Consider the following 20,786-nt stretch of genomic DNA (forward strand, 5'->3'; position numbering starts at 1 on the left):
TCCACCCAGGTCCCCAATGGAAAGTCGGAGGACAACCCCGAAAAGGGCCCCCCACTGGGGACCTCTGCCACCAGATGGCAACAAGGCAGGCCAGGGCGTGTCTGGGCAGCAGGTGAGGGTAAGGAAGTGGAGGGTGTGCAGCAGCAGCTCATACAGGAAACCGCTCCGCGCCGTGCCAAAGGCCTCGGAGGGCATTTCCGCGAGGACTCGGGTTGCGGGGCACCAGCTCTTGAGGGAGGGTTTGGGGTCTGTGGGGCCAATGTGGAATTCCGTCTGAACAGGGGTACCCTTGGACAGAAGCGCACCTGCACCGCCTCGAGACCCAGAATGACGTCGGGGCTGAGTGCGACTGTCCTAAGGTCTTGAATGGCATTGGCCGTGAGCCAGACGTGTGATGCGCCAACTCCTGTGGTAGCATCCAGCCCACTCCTCCACCACCCAGCATGTTCCCGATCCTGGTCACCCCGGCAGCCACAGCCCTCCTCTCCGCCAGCCACTGAACAGGGCAGAGGGGCGGATTCCTGAGCAGTGGCTCTCTGACGATAGCCGCTACTCCTGATGGGGGAGAGCTGCGTCACAAGGCGACCATGTTCCAGACTTTGATCAGGTCCTGGTAAAAGACGGGCATCACCTGCAAGGAGCCACAAAGGCCCTTCTGGTCTACAACCAGGAGCTGCACATCATAATTCAGGCTGTGCACCTGGCAGAAAAAATACGTCGCCAGGGCACACCATCTCAGAAGGGCCTCGAGGTAAAGATATCGCTGCAGGGCCTGAAGGCAGAAAGTCGCCACCTGGGTGCGTAGGCACACCAGCGTCTGACCGCCCTCCCTAAGCGGGAGACTCAGAACCTCAGCAGTGACCTAATGCAGCCTTTTGTCCCAGAGAAAGTCGACAAGCATTTTCTTGATTTTTGTGACAAAGTCCGGGGGAGGGGTCAAAGTGACCAGCTGGTACCACAACATGGTGGCAATCAGCTGGTTTATGACCAGAACTCGACCCCAATAAGGCAGCACTTGGAGCAGTCCTGTCCAGCGCCGCAGGCGAGTGGTGACTTTGGCCTCCAACTCCTGCCGGTTCACTGGCCAGGATTCTTCAACAGGACAGAGGTGGACCCCCAGGTAGAGGAGGCTGGTCCTGCTCCAGATGAAAGGCCTGAGCTCCTCAGGTAAGGGATCCATCTGCCACTGGCCGACCAAGAGTCCAGAACATTTGTCCCAGCTGACCCTGACTGAGGACGTGGCAGAGTAGACCTCCTGGCACTCGCGCATCCTCCACAGGTAATCATGAGGAGCACAGCATCAGCATAAGTCAAGAGGACCATCCAATGCCTGGCCCATGCAGAACCAATCCTGTCAACCTCCTCCACAAGAGGCGCAGGAAAGGCTCCATGCAGATAGAATACAGTTGGCCTGACAGGACACTCCTCTCCCAAAGTGAAGGGGTGCTGTCAGGGCCTTGTTAACCTTAACTAGCTACTCTGCAGCGGCATGCAGAAGTTGGATCTGGGCAACGAAATGCATCCTGAACCCGAATGCTCGCAGAGTCCTGAATAAACATTCGTGATCAGTCCTGTTGAATGCCTTCTCCTGGTCAAGAGACAGGAAGGCGCCCGACAGACCAGTCCTCTGGGAAGAATGGATGACGTCCTGGACCAAATGGATATTGTCGAAGATGGTACGGCCCGGGACCATGTAGGACTGGTCAGGGTGGATCATGTGGTCCAGCATGGTGCCATGGCAAGAAGACATTGCCCTGGCAAAAATCTCGTAAGCTGTGTGGAGGGGGGAGACCGAGCGCCAGTTTTTAAGAAGGCGGAGATCCTCCTTTTTTGGCAGCAGGGCAATCACGGCCCTGCGCCACAAGAGGGGCATCTCCCCCATCATGATATGATCCCCCAGGACCCCCGTGTATTCATTCCCCAGGACGTCCCAGAACACCCTGAAGAACTCCATGGTCAGCTCATCCAGCCCTGGGGACTTGCCCCTGGAGATACTGTTGAGGGCGCCGGTCAGCTCCCTCAGACTTATAGGGGAGTCAAGCTTTCTGGCACCCTCCGGGCTGACCTGCGGCAGGTCCTCCCACAAAACTCTGCGAGCATCCTCATTGGATGGATCCGGAGAGAACAGGGCAGTGTAATAGTCTCAGGCAATGGTCCTGATGCCCTCTGGATCCAAGACAAGGGATCTGTCATTGGCCAGCAACGTGAGGAGCAGCTGATGGACCCCGTGCCTTTTTTCCAGTGAGTAGGAAAAGGGGGAGCCACAGTCCAGGTCCTGGAGCAACTCGATTTGCGATCTAACGTACGCACCATGGGACCCGAGGAGATGCAGGCCCCGCAGCGCGCACTTCTCTTCTTTGTACACCATCGGCAAGGCCGGATCCGCATTGGGCTGACAGAGACATGCCTCCAGGTAGAGCACCATCTTTAGCTCCTCGATCCTGGAGTACAGCCTGTTTGTCAACCCCCTCGCATACCCCTTACAGAAGATGTGGACGTGGACAGAAGACTTGACCACATCCCACCATAGCCTCAAAGAGGGGAAGCCTCCCAGTTTCCTTCTCCAGCTGGCCCAGAAATGACGGAATGAGTCCAGTAGCTGCTCGTCCTCCAGCATGCAGTTTATTAAAGTGCCATTAAGCGGACTCTGTCCAAGCGCAGAACGGAACGAGTTCCGCCCACACCAGACGTGGTCCGTGCACAGCACCTGAAGCACAGAAGCCAACGGAACACAGGATAAGAATATCTTAGAAACGTAAAGGCGGTCGAATCTGGACGCTCCAACTCCAGGTGACACAAAGGTGAAAACGCTGGAGTTAGGGTGGAGATGTCGCCAGATGTCCACTAAGTTGAAGGACCTGAACAGGTCCCTTAACTTACTCACACCTACCGAGCGGTGCTGGGCACTGTGACGGTCCCTGGCTCCGAGAATACAGTTAAAATCCCCCTACCGAGGACGATGAACTCGCCCACGTCGATGGAGTCAAGATGAGTGGACACGTCCTCAAAGATACTCACTTGCTGCTGCGTGCCTAGGGGTATGTACACATTCACAAAGTGAAGCACCGCGCCCCCTAGGCACACACCGGCCCGGCACCAGCTCCTTGACCACCAAGATCTCCGGCTGAAAATGTGGGGCCAGCAAGACAGCCACCCCACCAGAATTGGAGGCTAGGTGACTCATATAGAACTCCATCTCCACTCCAGGAGCCACGTGGCTTTGTCTGCTGGAACGGTATGGGTTTCCTGCAGGAAGTGCACCACATACTCCCTGTCCCTGAGGACCGAGAAGTTCTGGAACGTCCGTCGTCCTTGGGGGGATTCCAAATGTACCCTCGGGGCCCAGAACCGTCACGCTGTGCGTGCCTGCTCAAGCCTGATGTTGAGGCTTGCTATAGTAATCTTCATTGTCAGAAGTATGTACTGCCATCACCATGTCTAGTGTAATGAGGAGAAGACTATTTTAATTCTTCCTCTCCTTCAGGATCCCAGTGAGAAAAGTGTGGACCCTCCTCTTAGTGTTCTAGCCCAGCCCAGGGGCTTTTAGGGCTTTGTGGGCAGACCAGAACACAAGAGGAAAAGAATGCCACTGGCCCAGGGCCGACTGGACCCTGTCTCGGCGACCGCGATTATTCGCTAAAAAAATTCTTGGAGCTCCCATAAAGGGATGAGGGGAGAATCGATGGGGGGCAATAGGCGATCCACCGCCTCACCCAACAATGACTCTAAGCTGTCCCCGATGCTCACCACTGAAACCCTGTCCTCCTCCAGGTCATCGCCTCCAGCTTCTAACCCCTCTGCCAGATTGAGTATGGCGGTTTGGAGCTGCCAGTTGGCTCCACCTCCACCTCGATCCCATCTCATGTCGGTGCAGACTTGATGGGCCGAAGGCCCTCTTCTGCACTGTGATTCTACGTGATTCTGAAGGGCAGAGGGGTCCTCTCTGGTCTCCTCTTGGGCATGTGGGCCGAAGGGCGGTGGCGGCTCAGAGGCCCACTACCCTCCCAAGCACCAGGGCACCCGGCGAGTCCGGAAAAAGCTCTGGACCTAGGACGGAGGTGCTCGGCGCTAAAGTTGGGAGGGAGCCGGGGACCCTCCTCACCACCGCCGCCCGATGACCCAGCTGCTGGGGCCATGAGGGGCTGCCACAGTCCCCTGATGGGCCAGATGGCACTTCGGGGGTACAAGATGGGTCGGGGTGGGGCACCACAGCAAGGGCGATAACCTCATCCACCCCCGAGGGGCCCTGCTGAGGGAACTGCAGCAAGGGGTCAGGGATTTAGGCTTCCCTCAGAGGGCAGAGTGAGGACTTATGGGCCGGAGACGCCACCACCGCTTCATGGAGGGAGGGGACACATCCGACCTTGCGAGTTGCGAGGTCCTCCCCCTCCAAGCGGTGGCGTCTCTTACTGGATAGGCTGGGGGCTGGGGGACCTCCATGTGTGAGGCCCTCGGCACCTCGTCCAGCACCTCTGCCCTCTGTGGTTTGGGCAGGGCCACCGGTTCAGGGTCATGTGCCCGCTGCCACCAGACCCGGGAACCCGTGCGGGGATGACGGCGAGCCAGCACATGGTGCTGAGGCACACGAGGGCCCGGGAGCACGTGTGGACACGTCACCAGGGCGGGATAGTGTTTTTACCCTCGAACCGGTTTTTTCAGGGGTCTGGGGATCGGGGGGGCTTGGCGGGTCTGGGGGGGTCGCCTCCAGGTGGTGGGTCTTCCTCTGCACTTTCTTGTGGCGCGGGATCTCTCCCCCTACCTCGCCGGCAGCTGATGTGGCAGTGGCCGCTGGCGGTGCCTTCCCTTGAGAGGAGGAAGAGGGAGTAGTGGCTGGGGGAGGAGCGGTGGTGCCAGCCGCAGCTGCCTGGGTGGTGCTGGTGGCCTTGGAGGCGGGGCAGTTCTTACGGACGTGCCCCGCCTCCTTGCAGGCATGGCACCGCATGCCATCTGCAGTCCAGAAGACCCTATAGGTGGCCCCCTTATGCTTCACATTAAATCCCCCCCTCCATGCACCCGTCCCAGGCCAGGCGGAGGAAAACCTGGCGCCGGAAGGAGCATATGTGTCGGAGGGCTGCATCCTTGAGGCTGAGCAGGATCGGTGCAACCCCTGACCTAACCTGCCCCCAGTTGATGGAGGCAGGGGAGGAGGAGCTCACTGGGGACAAAGGGCGGGTCACTGGGGACAAAGGGCGGGTCATTGGAAATGATGATCCTCTGGCAGTGGCTTCCAAGGGGTGCACCTCCAGAAACGTCCTGCCCACAGTGGGCCCCTTTGCTCCGTCCAGGTGCACTGCCTGCTCTGACCTCAAGAAAATTAATGCATTGCCGTACATTCTCGAGGTGGCAATTACGGCTGAAGGGCCGACAACCCTAGCCATAGCCTTGATGCACACCTCGATCGTCATTTCGGTGTGGGTGTAGGTCTTCATCCCTAGGAACTTGGTGAGGAGGCAGAAGGGCCATGGGAGCAGCTGCACCCACATAGGTTTTCTTAGAGGGCCCTGCCACCGGTGACAGCACCACCCGGGAAGGCCTGGCTACAGGCGACCCTGTTGCACCCATAGGGGCTGAGCCACACCCACTCCAAGCTCTATTTTCAACAATATCCCACCCCAGGGAGAGGGGGCAAGGATGATGTAACCTCCCCCTCTGGGATGACAAAAAATGGAGGACAGGAGGGAGAGAGGTAAAGGACAGGGAGATACAGGAGGGAAAGTGTAAAGGGTAGGTGGGCGTCACTCAGTGGAGTGGAGTGTGGGTGGGGACCTCGATGTTCTTCCCATAGGGGGAGGGCAATGTCTTCACCAGGCAGCTGGTATTGCCTGACACACAGGAGTCAGCCCTGTCCCCCTTCGCCAGACAACACTAGCTACCTGGACTCAGACACGGTCGGAGCTAGGACCCCAATCATATCAATGTGGTTGCGCCTGAACTGTCTCAGTTGCAGAGCAATGATCACTTTCTACAGGTTTCCCGAATGCGTGGCCACTTCCCTTGTACCCCCACCCACCCATCACCAGTCGCCTCAATGGAAAGGCTGCATTTGTCCCCCCCCCTACAAATCGCCTCAACAGAAAAGCTGCACTTGCCCCCCACTCCCCCTCACCCTTAAAAGTTGTCTCCGAGGCAGGGCAGCCCCCCGATTCCCCCTCACCCTCACAAGTCACCTCAGAGGCAAGGCTACACTTGCCCCCCGCTTCCCGCTCACCTTTAAAAGTTGCCTCCGAGGCAGGGGCACTTGCTCCTGTCTCCCTCTCACCCTCACAACTCGCCTCAGAGTCAGGGCTGCCCTTAATCACCACTCCCCCGCCTCGCCACCAGTAGCCTCAATGGAAAGGCTGCACTCCCCACCCCCCTTACAAGTCATCTCTGAGACAAGGCTGCACTTGCCTTCCCACTTTCCCCCGCCCTCAAAAGTCACTTCCCAGGCAGGGCAGCACTTGCTCCCCTCTCCCCCTTACAAGTCACCTCAGAGGTAAGGCTGCACTTGCCTCCCGCTTCTGCTCACTCTCAAAAGTTACCTGCGAGGCAGGACGGCACTTAACCCTGATCCCCCGATGTCCCTGAAGCCTGCAAAGCAACAGACGCCCCTGGTGAGCTCTGCAGAACATTGCTGTGCACTCACAGCAGTTCAACCAAGGTGCAGGCCGCCAAGTCCACGTCGCCTCTGTGTGAAACATATCGACATAATTTCCCACCGACATGGATGGGTGATCCAGCGGGGGTGCAAGAGCCTGGTGTGGTGGCCTGATAATGATATGCTGATATATTACAATGAGGTTCCCGATGACCGATTGCGGGAACTATGGCCTGCCGTTGGCGGGCTGAGCAGACAATCACAACATGCCTTCCTGTCATCATGCAACCGATTGCGCCATATTGTCCGCTCACGCTGCCTACCATGCCCACCATTAGCGGGCATGGAAAATTCTGCCCTGTGTCTCTGAATCTGTGGGTCGGTGAGAGAGTATGCCTGTGAGTGTGTGTCTGTGAGGGTGGGGGGCAGTGTGGGAGTGTGTCTGTAAGTATGTATCTCTGAGTCTGTGTGTTGGGGAATGAGAGAGTGTGTTTGTGAGTGTGTGGGGGAGTAAGAGAGTATGTTTGTGAGTTTGTGGTAGAGTGAGATAGTAGGCAGAATTTTACAACCCGCGGGTGGGCATGCGCCCGACCCAATTGGGCGTTAAGTCACGCAAGATGACATCGGGTGAGCGTTCCGACGTCATCGCGCACTTACTCGATATTTCGCTCAGCGGGCATGCATGGCAGTCGAAAACACACCCACCGAAAATTAAGTGAGCAATTAAGCCCATTAACAGCGCAATGGAACGCGATTTTTCGTGGCCTGTCCAACCTTACAGATGGTGGACGGGCGAATTGGCCAGATGGCCTTTACATTTTTCATTAAACCTTATTCCAGGACGGGATGAAATTTCTGTTGGGAAATAAAATTAAAATAAATACCTGGGGAGAGCATATCATGAGGTATGCTTTCAGGGGCTTGATTGTGCTGCATGGAGATTTTTTCCAGCTTTGTTATGTTTTATTTTATTATTTGCAGGTCTGCAGCTCCCTGTGGTGACATCATCGCCCGCCACCCAGGCAGCACTAAGCTTTTCAGTGCGCATTTCACATTGGCTGGCCGTTAATTGGGAGTGTGTGTGTGTGTGGGAAAAAATTTTCGTCTCACAGGCGGGCGTGTGCCCGACCCGAATGGGAGTGAAATAGTGCGTGATGACATCGGCCGAGCGTCCCAACGTCATCGTGTACTCCCGATCTTTCGGTCGGTGGGCGTGCGCAAGAGGCGACAATTAAGAGGCCTATTAAGGCCCTTAAGTAATTAATTAAGTTGCATTTTTCGTTGCCCGCCCTCAACCATTCAGTTGGCAGGCAGGCGAATAGGCCAGGAGATTTTTGCATTTTTTACAAAACTTCATCCACGGGCGGGATGAGGTTTCCAACTGTTGCTGAAAAAGCAATAAAAAAATTTTAACATCCTTTTTCACATATTCCTTATCATGTGACTGAGTCATGTGGGGACATGTTTATATAATTTGTAAAAAGTTAATTTTTCATTTTAAAATCCTTCAGCTGCCTGAGGCAGCCGCAATTAAGAGGCCACCTAAGGCCATTAAAAACCCAGCTGGAGCTGATTTTACTTTCCCATGCAATTCCACACTCGTCGCACAGACAAAACCTCAGCCAAGGATGGGATAAAAAGGTTCAGCAGCATTGTCAATGTGAGTAGTGAAAGGTTTCAGAGATAGTTTGCTGCTTGTTGCTTATTTGAACTTGACCGCTTCATATCCCTTCTGAGCTTCATTCTTAGCTTTTCTAGGCTTCATGTCAGGACTCATTGCTGTCTACCAGGTCCCCAGAGGATTCAGACCGTGTGGACCCATCCATGTATCAGATATCCTTCCCTTGCCCTGGTAATTGGGATTGTGGTCTCCACTGGAGGCATCTCCTCTGAGGAGGAAGAGAGGGGCAGAAAAAAGAGGTCAGGTGTCCAGTGCAGCTTCCAGGGGAGGGACCTGTGGGAGGAAAGGCGCAGGCACAAGGGGTGCAGTGCCACCAGGTATCTAAGGTGGAAGGGTCCGCAGAAGATGTCACTATCCTGCTGCCAGTGTTTACATGCAATGATGCAGCTACCTTAATATGTCCGAGGTGCAATGCCGAAGGAAGCTCTGCCTCTCAAGGGAGAGCGTGACCTCCATTGGCCAGATGATTGGGCCTGAGACAAGCTCTGATTGTGTGGGTAGGGACCCCATGCCAGTAACTGGGTGCCTCATCCATCTTTCACACTGGCACTGACCACCTGACGTCATTGCCTGTGTGAGGGCTTGCGAGTCCAAGCATAACTCCAGGAACCCTTCATTCTGTCCCTGGAGCTGCCTTTCCATCAGAATCGTCACTCCCTCAATGGAGGAGGCAAAGCGCTCAGCCACAATGGTCTACACAGTGCTCACGCTCTGCATAGACTCCTCCATCACGGAGACCAGGGCAAGCAGACACTCATGGATCTCCACCAGATCCTCTTGCACATCTCGCTGGACATCCAGCCTCTGCTGCCTAATGGATGACTCCAGAGGCTCATCATCAGCCTTCGACTGAGCATCGCCCTGGTCTCCAGCAGTTCTTCAACAGCCGACACCCTGGGCACTCTCCACCTCCGCCAGCACCTCAAGTGATTGTGAAGTGCCCTCACCAAAATGCACCAACATACTAGCTGCTGCTCTAATGCCTACCGAGGTGCTGGTATCTGCGCTCGTGCCTGCTTCAGAGAGCAGGTGTGACCCGTGCAAATGATGCTCGGTGGTCCTCTGGTGTCAGGGGTGGCCTTTTGGGATCTGGAGATTGGACGTCTGCTGGCAAACTTAAAAGGGAAAAGAAGGACATGTCATTAGTTAAAGTCATCATACTGTTACTGTGCATGCTAGGCATCCTGGTGGGGCAACGGAGATCTGCATCATGGTGCCCTCGTCTTCCAATGATCAATGGGCACTCCAGGTTTGAGGCTCACACCGATGAAAAGAATACGCTAGAATGGTTGCACAAACGAAATTCATACCTGTGTGAACTGCACTCACCTTCTGGCGCTCTTACCTCTCCACACCCGGTTGCACGTAGGGCATGCCAGCTCTTAAACTCCAGGGCATTTTGCTCATACATTGAAAGGATTAGGAGGCTGTGACCTTTCTATGTTGTAGTGGGCAATCTTCTCCTGAAACAACAGAGGAGCATTGATTAGTCCACTCTGTACATGCAGCCCCATTGCAGCCTGGCCAACACCAGCTAAGGAGCACCTGGCAGGGCACTTCTGAGTTGTCGCCCTCAGGCTGCAGACACTCAGCCCAAGCAGCCAGGGCTCACCTCCTTGACCAGCTCCAGCATGATTGACAGTTTTCTCTCAGATTCTAGCATCCCTGAGGTCCATGGGGGGACGGTCAGACCGTAACACAGCTGAACACTGACACATGCCAACATGGTACCCTTCCTGAGTGCAGCAGTTCATTGAAGCACTTCCAGCACTGCACCGAGGAACACTGCAACATGTCACGGCTGCTGACCAGCGCTCCCATCTCCTCCCATGCCCACTTGGTGAGGTTCATTGGCCTCCTCCGCGCAAACACCCATCCTTGGGGACAAGGGTCTCCCTCCTGGCAGCCAACCCCTCCAGGAGGATGCTGCGACACTCATTAGAGAAGGGGCGGGGTGCGGTGGCTGAGCGTACATCTGACCTGCTCCCCCGCCTGCTGTGTGCAGCTGCACTTGGGTCCAATGCGAAGGTTCAGGGGACGTCCTCTGTGGCAGCCTTCCAGGGGCTGGTTGATCCACTTTTAAACCGGCCGTCGGGTCACCATTGGACCCAGTGGCCAACAGGTCCCCGCACCCACTTGGCCCTTCCCAGCCAGTACGGAGCCGGGTTTCACACTGGGCAGGCCTTAATTGGCCTTCCAGCGTGATATCATGGTCGGGGCCCAATCTTAGGCAGAGGTTGGTTTCGTGGCCGCTCCTGGGCCCGCCGTCCGCGCCTGCCCAATAAAGGAAAATCCCGCCCCTGATTCTGTTCCTGGAGCTGCCTCTCCATGAGAGTTTCCACTCTCTCAATGGAGGAGGTAGTGCACTCAGCCGCGAGGGACTCCGCAACAGGAATCATGGCATGCATACCCTCATGGATTTCCGCCAGATCCTCCTGCACATCCTGCTGGACATCCAGCATCTGCCACGTAATGAATGACTCCAGAGGCTCATCATCTGCCTTCGACTGAGCATCTTCCTGGTCTCCAGCAGTCCTCCAACTATAGGCGCCCTGGCTACTGTCTGCCGCTGCCTGCTCCTCAAGCAAATGTGAAGTGCCCTCACCTCAGTGCTCCAACATTCTACCTGAAGATCTAGCGCCCACCAAGGAATAACAGACCGGCTAGCCTAACATCAACAGTAAGGAAAATGCTAGATGATGTGATAACAGGACAGTTGGAAAACATCAAAGGGAGTAGACAAAGTAAACATGGATTTATGAAAGGGAAATCATGTTTGACTAACCTACTGGCCTTTTTTTGAGGATGTAACCAACAGAATAGATAAGGGAGAACCCATTGGATGTGGCTTGTATTTGGATTTTAGAAAGCTTTTGATAAAGAACCACATAAGAGGTTACTGTGCAAAATTAAAGCACATGGGATTGGGGGTAATACATTGACATGGGTTGAGAATTGATTAGCGGACAGGAAACAGAGAGTAGGAATAAATGAATCTTTTTCAGAGTGGCAGGTGATGACTAGTGGGGTACACAGGGATCAGTGCTTGGGTGCCAGCTATTCACAATTTATAATCAATGATTTGGATGAGGCAACCAAATGTAACATAATCAAGTTTACTGACAACATGAACCTTGGTGGGAATGTGAATGGTGAGGAGGATGTTAAAAGACTTCAAGGTGACTTAGACAAGTTGAGTGAGTGAGCAAATACATGGCAGATGCAGTATAACATGGATAAGTGTGGAGTTATCCACCTCAGTATGAAAAACAGAACGGCAGAATATTATTTAAATGGTGATAGATTGGGAAATGTTAATGTACAAAGGGACCTGGGTGCCCTTGTATACCAATCACTGAAAGCAAGTATGCATGTGCAGCAAGCAGTTAAAAAGGCTAATGGCACGTTGGCCTTTATTGTGGGAGGACTTCAGTACTGGAGCAAGGATGTCTTACTGGAGCTGTGCAGGGCCTTGGTGAGACCACACCTGGAGTGTTGTGTGCAGTTTTGGTCTCCTTACCTAAGAAAGGATATACTTGCCACAGAGGGAGCGCAGCGAAGGTTTCCCAGACTGATTCCAGGAATGGCAGGATTGTCCTAAGAGGGGTGATTGGGTCGATTACGCCTGCATTCACTGGAGTTTAGAAGAATGAAAGGGGATCTCACTGAAACATATAAAATTCTGACAGGGCTGGACAGACTGGGTACTAGAATGAAGTTTTCTCTAGCTGGGAGGTCTAGATCAAGTGGCCACAGTCTCAGGATTCGGGGAAGGCCATTTACTACTAAGATGAGATGTAACTTCTTCACTCAGAGGGTGGTGAACCTGTGGAATTCTCTACCACAGAATGCTGTGGAGGCCATTTCACTGAATGTATTTAAGATAGAAATAGATGGATTTCTAGACTCTAAAGGCATCAAGGGGTATGGGGAGAGAGTGGGAGTATGGCGTTGAGATAAAGGATCAGTCATGATCATATTGAATGGCAGCACAGGCTCTAAGGGCTGAATGACCTACTCCTGCTTCTATTCTCTATGTTTCTATGTATTTTTTACCCTCATGTTGGTTCTCTCACTGCCTGAAGTAGGTCAAGTCTGGTGGTTATGTTCTTCTGGACCAGCTCGGTCAGTAATAGTGCTACCAAGCCACCCTTGGTGATGGACAATGTGCTACCGTGTGCTACCCTCAGTGATTCTTTCAAGTGGTGTTCAACATGGAGGAGTACTGATTTATGAGTTGAGGGAGGGCGGTAGGTGGTAATCTGCAGGATTTCGTGCCATGTTTGACCTGATGTCATGGGACTTCATGTGGCTCAGAATCAATGTTGAGGATTCCCAGGGTCACTCCTTCCCAACTGAATACCACTGTGCTGCCACCTGTGGTGGGTCTGTCTTGCCGGTAGGATGGGTATGAGTCTATGAATAACCCATAAATACTTGGGATTACGGTCAGATTGATCCATTAGTAGGGACATTTTTTATTAATTTGTAAATACCTGTAAGACCTCTGAGACAAGCATTAGTACTATCTGTGAGAATTTATATAAGTCACCATGTTGGATTTTAAGGCAAGATAAGATGGCTACTCTTGTGGTCATTTGAACATAAGCTTCATTCAGCCTTTGACAAGTCTGAATGTTTTTGATTCTTGTGTCTTACTATAGCACTTGGTAGGAACTCACCGATAAGTGTAAACATTTTGTTTCTATATTGATGTGCTACCTTGAAGTACCTATGGCTCTTGGCCTTGATTTTTTCTGTTGTCCTAGAGTTCACAGCTGAAAACAATTTTGAGGATGTCTCTGGGCATTTCAGGACATTTGGGAGTGGAAAGTTGTATTTGTGATCCTGAGTCAGATATGATCTGCTAATGATCTGCTTGTGATCTTTTAGGCTTAAGAAGCACTATGCATCCTTTGAACCTACCCTAAGCAAGATCAAAGAGAAATACAACACTGCAATGAAGCAAAAAATGCTGACAGGCTTGGAGAAAGACAGAGCTCTTGTGCAGGTATGTAATTGTACTGCTTGTGAGACACTTATAAAATTTGAAATTGCTATTTGCTTCCATTCTTTCAGAGTGCTGCAATTTGATACTTGTGTTGCAGCATTCTAGGTTATATCCCAATAATTTTCAGCAAGTATTCTTGATAGCACTTAATATATTAAATGAATGTTATCATCTTTTTCCTTGCGGAAGTTACCATACGTCCTATGTGCCTCTCAAAAAGGTTATGGTAGCTTTTTAAAAAGAAGTTAATTTACCAGTGACCAACTCAGTGGATCACACAAGATTTCACGTTTTATGATTTTTTTGTAGAAACAAGCTAAAATCAATATCGACTAAGTATTACTTTGTAGGCAACTAATACACTAAGCTACAGAAAAGGTATACCCTAGCAGTGTCTTAACACAACCGAAAATCCCATGCCGCATTTATGCATCACATCACACTATCTAGACGTGTAGCCTTACGTTTAAAGCCCAAAGCTCCTTGTACCTCCAACAGGATCCCTTCTCCCTGCTTCACCAGGGTGAATCTTCCAAGGTCCCATTGAACCCTTTGAGCATAATCAAATGGACTTCCCATTGCAAGGCTCCCTCTGGTGATTTGTGGTCTTTAACTCTTCACAATCCTTGCGTCCTTGAACGTGGTTTCCATCCGCACCAGCCCTTTGCTTGGTGATTAACCCAAAAGCTGTCTTTTTTTTCTGCTTAGCATAACAGCACCTGTGTAGGTCTTCTTCCCCAAATCTTTCAATCTGGCTAACTATGAGAGTCTGTGGCCTGGATTTTTGCTTCCAAGTTGGGTAGCAGGCCTAAGGGAAAAAGTGCCCCAGATGGTTGGACCTTGGTTCCGTGGGGCAGGTGCAGGATGGATTTGGGACAGCCACCATCAGATGTAGATCCGAGGCGGTCACAGGAGCTGTCAAGTGCTGAAGCGAGCTGTTTAAAAGTCCCAACTCAGTTCTCTGGGACTTTCTCTCAGTTGCTTTCTTAAATAGTAGGGCCTCTAGCCCTCAACTGTCACACCCCCTCAAACCCCCATCTACTCCCCATGCTTATACATGGCAACTCACGCTAACTCATGCTAACTCATGCCACCTACCCACCCCAATGACTCCTCATACTCTCCTTGCTAACCCATGCCCCATCCACCCTCATGTCCCTTATAGCCCCTATGCCAACTTAGTGCCAACTCATGACCTACCACCCTTTGCCCTTACGCCCTTCATGCCAACTCACCCCGTATACACCATGAGCAGACCACAAGAGCCATGCTGAGATGACATTAAAAGATTCTAAATGTTTATTGGAGTACATGAGATAAAAACACTCCCATTCATGAAAGCCCATTGAAAATATTTATATCACCAAGTATTTAATCCATTGTCAAAACAAACAAACTTGTATTCATAACCCCACATAAATGACATCTAATCCTTTAATAACCTCTTTGGGCAGTCAATAAAACTGCAAATTTGCAACATCACACCACCACCACCCCCCACTGCGCACCACCCCCCCACCACCGTACCCCCACAGTGATAACTGTAGATTGTGAAACTCAACCAAGCATCTATAATGCTATAATGACAGCACTTAGGTTTATGTCAACAAACAGCGATTGAAAATGCTGAAACTGATTTTTTCAACTCACACAGACACAGGTACCCTGCTTTTTTTCAATATTTAAAGGGCTGTCCATTTAAATAACTTGACAGCTTGACAGTTCTTTAAACCTTACCTGTCCTTTCAGGAACATTTACTACTACTCTAAAGATTTGTAACTCCCACTTTGCAGGGTAAGGCCCTTGTTGCATTGAAAATGGTGTTTATTTGAACTCAGTGACAATGTTATAAATGCAAGTCCCTTTAAGTGTAAACCAGGACAAGCTTCAGAGTGAACTGAGAGCAGGTGATGCTCATTGAAACCTGTACATAAGAGCTAGGTTTTGCCCCAGGGAAGGAGTTTTTGCTTTTGTAAAGGAAAAGGACAGAGAAGGGAAGAGTGGAAACTGATATTTGTACTGAACTATAGTTTAACAATAAAATAGTTGTGATTTATAGAATGTCTTCTGCTGCCTGATTCGGTAAATGGATATCCACCTATTAAACAGTCAGCTGAGTTCAAAGGGCTCTGCTGAGTTTGGGTTTCCCACATATGGGAGTTACGTCTTGTCCCTGTTTCCCCCATCCAACTTAACAAAATGGTTTCTGCTGGATATGAGGTGGAATTTTCGATCCGTGCTCCATCAGCCATTTTGGATATGCCACCGGGTCTCCATGGCTCCACTAGAATCCAGGTTTGTGTGAATACATTTAGAAAGGCCGCTGCTTCTCCCTTTGTGCCCAATTCGCACCTGACTTCCAATAGTGCTTGACTTGGGCGCCTCTGCCCATGACAACCAGGTCACATGGACCTGTTGCTGGGCACAGTTCAGTACAACTTCACACCATCCCCCATTCCTGGGCATCATGTTTTAACTTAAATAAAAAGAGACAGTTTGAAACATAACCATCTTATTGGCCAGGATTTTTCATTCCCGTTTGCAGCAGGCGTCATGGCAGACGGGAGCAGAAAATATTGCGAGAAGGCCAAAAGTTGGCTTTACTTTGTCATAAAGCCAAATCACGACTGTGCGCTCCAGTCATCAATGGTGGGCTGCATTTCCTGCCACGGCACATCGGGAAAGTCATTTCAATACATTTACATCTCATTATAAGGGCTTCTTGCCAGAATTATCCCCCCCACGCTGGATCGCCCAGACACATCGGCATGCAATTAGAGTGACGTGTTTCACAATGGTACATAAGCGATGTGCACCTGGCGATCGGCACTTCACTCGTAAATTCGAGGTTAGTTTGCCTATCTTGCATTACATAATGCTCGTGGGAATCAGCGCCAGGCTTCATAGGCAGCACCAACTTGCTTTTAGGGGGTTGTCAGACTTGTCTCTACCTATCAGATCAGCAGTAAGGTGGATGTGGCTTTTAATGTGCTGCAGGGCTAGGGCTGACCTGGGGAAAGGGGATAATGGGCTTCAGGCAGGTGTTAGGAACTTGAGATAGTTTAAGTAAATCATATTTGTATTTATGGGTCAAAAACAAAAATTGCTGGAAAATCACAGCAGGTCTGACAGCATCAGTGGAGAGAAAGACTGGGTTAACGTTTCGAGTCTGTGTGACACTTCTAACTCTGTCTTTCTCTCTACAGATGCTGTTAGACCTGCTGAGTTTTTCCCAGCAATTTTTGTTTTTGTTTCAGATTTCCAGCATCCACATTATTTTGCTTTGATCTTTGTATTTATGGGTGTTAGGAATGAGTTTTAGCTTTAAGTTTAAGTTTAACTTGTGTTTCTGTATTGGGGTTGAGAAAGGGTGAACTTGAGTTTCATTTTAAAAGTTGCCTGAAAGTCTGTAGATTTGTTTGTATACCTGCATTCTGATGAGGTTTTATGACACTTGAAGTAGAAAAACTGGGCTGTTGCCTAGCAATAGGGGGCCCACAAACACAGAAAGAAACAGAACAGCAGTTTTTTAGTTTAGTTGAAACCATGTGCCAGAAGAAGCTAGACATAGCAGAGGGAACTGCAGAAAGCAGATTTCCCAAAAGAACAGAAAGGTCCCAAAGCCAAGGACTGGGACAGAAAGGAGGGGTCCCAAGAAGTCCATCTAGTCAAAGGAAAAGAACAGGACTCTGGAAAAGGTCCTGTTAAGTGAATTTAAGAGTGAGGACCAGAGGTAGGCTCCAAGTTTAAAGAGAGAAACTTGCAGAACACAGACTTAAAGCAAAATAGGCTTGTGAGAAGCCAGAAGATCTGAAGAAACAGCTAAAGGTTGGTGAGTCCTTACCTTGGGCATGTGAAGCAGTGGTGTTCTGTTGACACAGCTGAGTATCTGAGAGAGAGTGCGTGGAAGGCAAAGCTTGAATGCACGTGGCGATCCAGGGAGAGGAACATTGGAAGGAGAGTTCAAGACCCTGGAGGTGAACCTTTGTGGAAGGCATCCGAGAGAAAGCATTATTTGGGAGTGGAGATTGTAAACCCTCTTGTGAAAGGTGGAGTTCAGTGAAACCAGTTGGCTCACAGTGTGACAAGTATCTGTGGGGGAGTTGATGAGAGATTCATAGCATCTGTTTGGGGTGGCATCTGTCATTTCATTTCAAAGTGTGGAGTGTCTGGTCACTTATTGGCTTACATGGATGGTGTACTCACTGTGAACATAAGAGTATAGCTTTTGTAATTTGTGTTATCCTTATGAATCTCTATATATCTGTAAAGGTATAGTTGTGGGTAAAGGAGTATAATAATATAGTTAATCTTTTCTTGTTTAATAAACTTTTTTTGTTAAAAGTTTATCAGTTAACTCCTATGACCCTGTTCAGTAGCCATTCTCCATGTTCCTAGACAAAAAATAAAAGTTAGGATCTATCAAACCAGGTTCCACCCTGGGATCTGACTTGTCCAGCAGTAACATCAGCTGGGATCAAAACACGGGAAAAGGGGCTGCATGGTTAGGACTGCACTGGGGAAGGGAGGCAACTGGCCTCAAGCAGGAGAAGGCTCCACTGGGGGGTACGAATGGGAAAGGTTGCACTCAGAACATAACTAGGGGGAGGGTGCAGGAGTTATTGTCCTCAGCAACAGTTTAGGGAGAGAGAATGTTACAAATTGACTTAAGCCACTTGAGGCCAGAATGGGAGCTTCAGTTTACATTGTTGAGTTTGCAAAGACTGCCTTTGTCCCTGTCCAGGAAGGGGGAAGGTATGTCAGGCCAGTCTTAGTCGTGCTAGCATGTTGTGCACAGGGCATGGTCATAACATCACATGTCTCTGTCCATGGGGGTTTTTGTATTCATAATGGGCTGCAGCTGGCACACTCAGTCAGGGGAGATATCTGCTGCCTACAGATGGGAAAAAGGCATTGTGGGGGTATCTAATGGTGTGGGGTATATGTTTGACTCTGTAAGTGGCCTCAAGGTTGGGAAGGGTAAGGTTCAAATGGGGCATAGGCACATCTGCTTCAAAATGTTCAAGGGCTAACAAATGGATATGAACCTAAAACACGATGGGATCAAGGAATACAGGGAGAGGATTGAGAGTCTGTGAGGGAGGGAAACCTGAACATTAAGCTCCTTCGAGACGATGAAAGGGGTTTCCATACTCACACAAGGGAGGGTCCAAGCTGGTCTGGTAGTGAGAGTTCTGCACCACCATCTTCCAATTTGCAGTGATGACGCAGTACAAAATTAAAATGAGGAGAAGCACTACTAGTGAGGGCTCTGCAGGCAGATTGGAGGGCAGGTGCATGCACTCAGGGGAGACCAAGTAAAGGGGCACCCAAATGAACTGTGCATTCCCAAATGAGGAGAGATGCAGAGCTGAGACGTTTTAGGAGTCTTTCAATGACATTGCAGGGAATCGGGAAAGTGAAGCAATGATGCCCATTCATGCGAGACTAACCCAGCAAGGTGGCACTAATCGATCTCCTTTTAACCCCTTGTTTGCAGTGTGGAAATTCCCCAGAGTTATAACAAACTGCATTCCAGAGCAACTGGGTGACCGGACAAGTTTCAGAAGCCTGTTAGAAAGTTGGTGCTGGATGGCTCACAGAAGTGAAGCCTCAGGCCCCCCTCAAATAATCTCTTTTTCTGATTAAACATTTATCCTCATGTTTATTCCAAAAATATGCAGTATTAAGTGCCGTATATGGGGATCCCAGAACCTGGGCTGAAAGCAGCACATTGAAGTACCTGGCTAAAGCAATGTCGTGGTATTAGGTCATGTTGGTGGGGGGGCGCTCATTCGTACGCACCCTGCACTGGCCACCATTTCAGGGGTGAATACTTTCTGACATGGAAACAAAGTCCTTGAACCCACAATCACTGATGAGTCATTGACAGAAAGAGGACCTTTAGAGACTAATGCTGATAGTGTCTCTTCAAATATCTCTCCAGCATCCCAGTTGCATGGCACCCTACAAGAGGCAGGAACTGTCGCATGATCCTCAGTCAGCTCGTAGCTATATGCTTTCAATCTGACAAGGCTGCTCAAGGAGATCGATCTCAGGCAACGCACTCTGTGTAACATTGACGGTGAATCAGATAATTCATACAAGGCAGCTGATGATGTTCCATTGCTGTGAATCCATTTAGAGATGACTCAATCACCTGTGGTGCATTCTTCCAAATCACACTGACATCCACCACTCTCAGTTAGAGATCCTGGGCTGCATTTATACTCACCTTAATATGGATACAGACCACCTGAGCATGATGACGTCAAACACTTGCCTGCCAGACATTAAAATGCCTCTTCTTTAACACAGACATTGTGTCCTCATGGCCAGCCCTGGCCCTTGCAAAGTCCAAAATTCTCAGGCACCACGATGCCCTCAAGGGCACGTGTCATTGCTAATAAAGAGCATGCTTCAGCTTCAATACATCCTCACTCCTATCCCATTGTTCTCCTCTACATTATCCGAAGCAACGATGTGTGCTTTGAGAGCATGCTCAAAGGCTCTATTGCCCGCCAGAAATCACCATTTGGAATTAGCACCTGAGACCTCAGTAAGTGCTCAGGTGAGGGGACTCACAGCACTGCATCCCTCCTTTGTGATGAGAGCCTTGTCCCTGCAAAACTGGATGCAATGGGAATCAGGGGAATACTCTCAGCTGGTTGGAATCTTACCTAGCACAAAGGAAGATGGTTGTGGTTGTTGGAGAGCAGTCATCTCATCTCCAGGACATCACTGCAGGACTCCCTCAGGGCAGTATCCTAGGCCCAACTGTCTTCATCAGCTTCATCAATGACTTTCCTTCCATCATTAGGTCAGAAGTGGGGATGTTCGTTGATGATTGTATGATGTTCAGCACCATTAGCGACTCCTCAGGCACTGAAGCAGTCCATATCTAAATGCAGCAAGACCTGGAAAATATCCAGGCTTGGGTTGACAAGTGGCAAGTACCATTCACGCCACACAAGTGCCGGGCTATGACTTAAGAACATAAGAACATAAGAAATAGGAGCTGGAGTAGGCCATTTGGCCCCTCAAACCTGCCCCACCATTCAATAAGATCATGGCTGATCTGCTCCAGGCCTCAACTCCTCTTTCATGCCAGCTCCTCATAACCCTCAACTCCCCAATATTTCAAAAATCTATCTACCTCCTCTTTGAATACTTTCAGTGATCTAGCCTCCACAACTCTCTGGGGTAGAGAATTCCAGACATTTACTACCCTCTGAGAGAAGAAATTCCTTCACATCTCAGTTTTCAATGAGTGTCCTCTTATTCTGTAACTGACCCCTCCTTTGAGATTCCCCAACTAGTGGAAACATCTTCTCAACATCTACCCTGTCAAGCCCCCTCAGAATCTTGTATGTTTCAATAAGATCATCCCCTCATTCTTCTAAACTCTAATGAATAAAGACCTAATTGTTTAGCTGTTCTTGATAAGTCAACCCCTTCATCTCAGAAATCAGCCTAGTGAATCTTTTTTGAACTGCCTCGGATGCCAGTATATCCT

General features: G+C 50.3%; 1 protein-coding gene across 1 annotated transcript in view; it reads left to right on the forward strand.

Annotated features, from left to right (window-relative positions):
• LOC121284978 (sperm-associated antigen 16 protein) overlaps positions 1-20,786 on the forward strand; it is a 1,312,939-nt gene that overhangs the window by 98,748 nt on the left and 1,193,405 nt on the right. Inside the window, exon 7 of the mRNA XM_041201017.1 lies at positions 13,152-13,269. Within this exon, the coding sequence (XP_041056951.1) occupies positions 13,152-13,269 (118 nt within the window). The remainder of the gene's footprint in view (positions 1-13,151; positions 13,270-20,786) is intronic.

This window comes from Carcharodon carcharias, chromosome 12 (genome assembly GCF_017639515.1).
Source record: "Carcharodon carcharias isolate sCarCar2 chromosome 12, sCarCar2.pri, whole genome shotgun sequence".
In the NCBI taxonomy this organism is placed as follows: Eukaryota; Metazoa; Chordata; class Chondrichthyes; order Lamniformes; family Lamnidae; genus Carcharodon; species Carcharodon carcharias.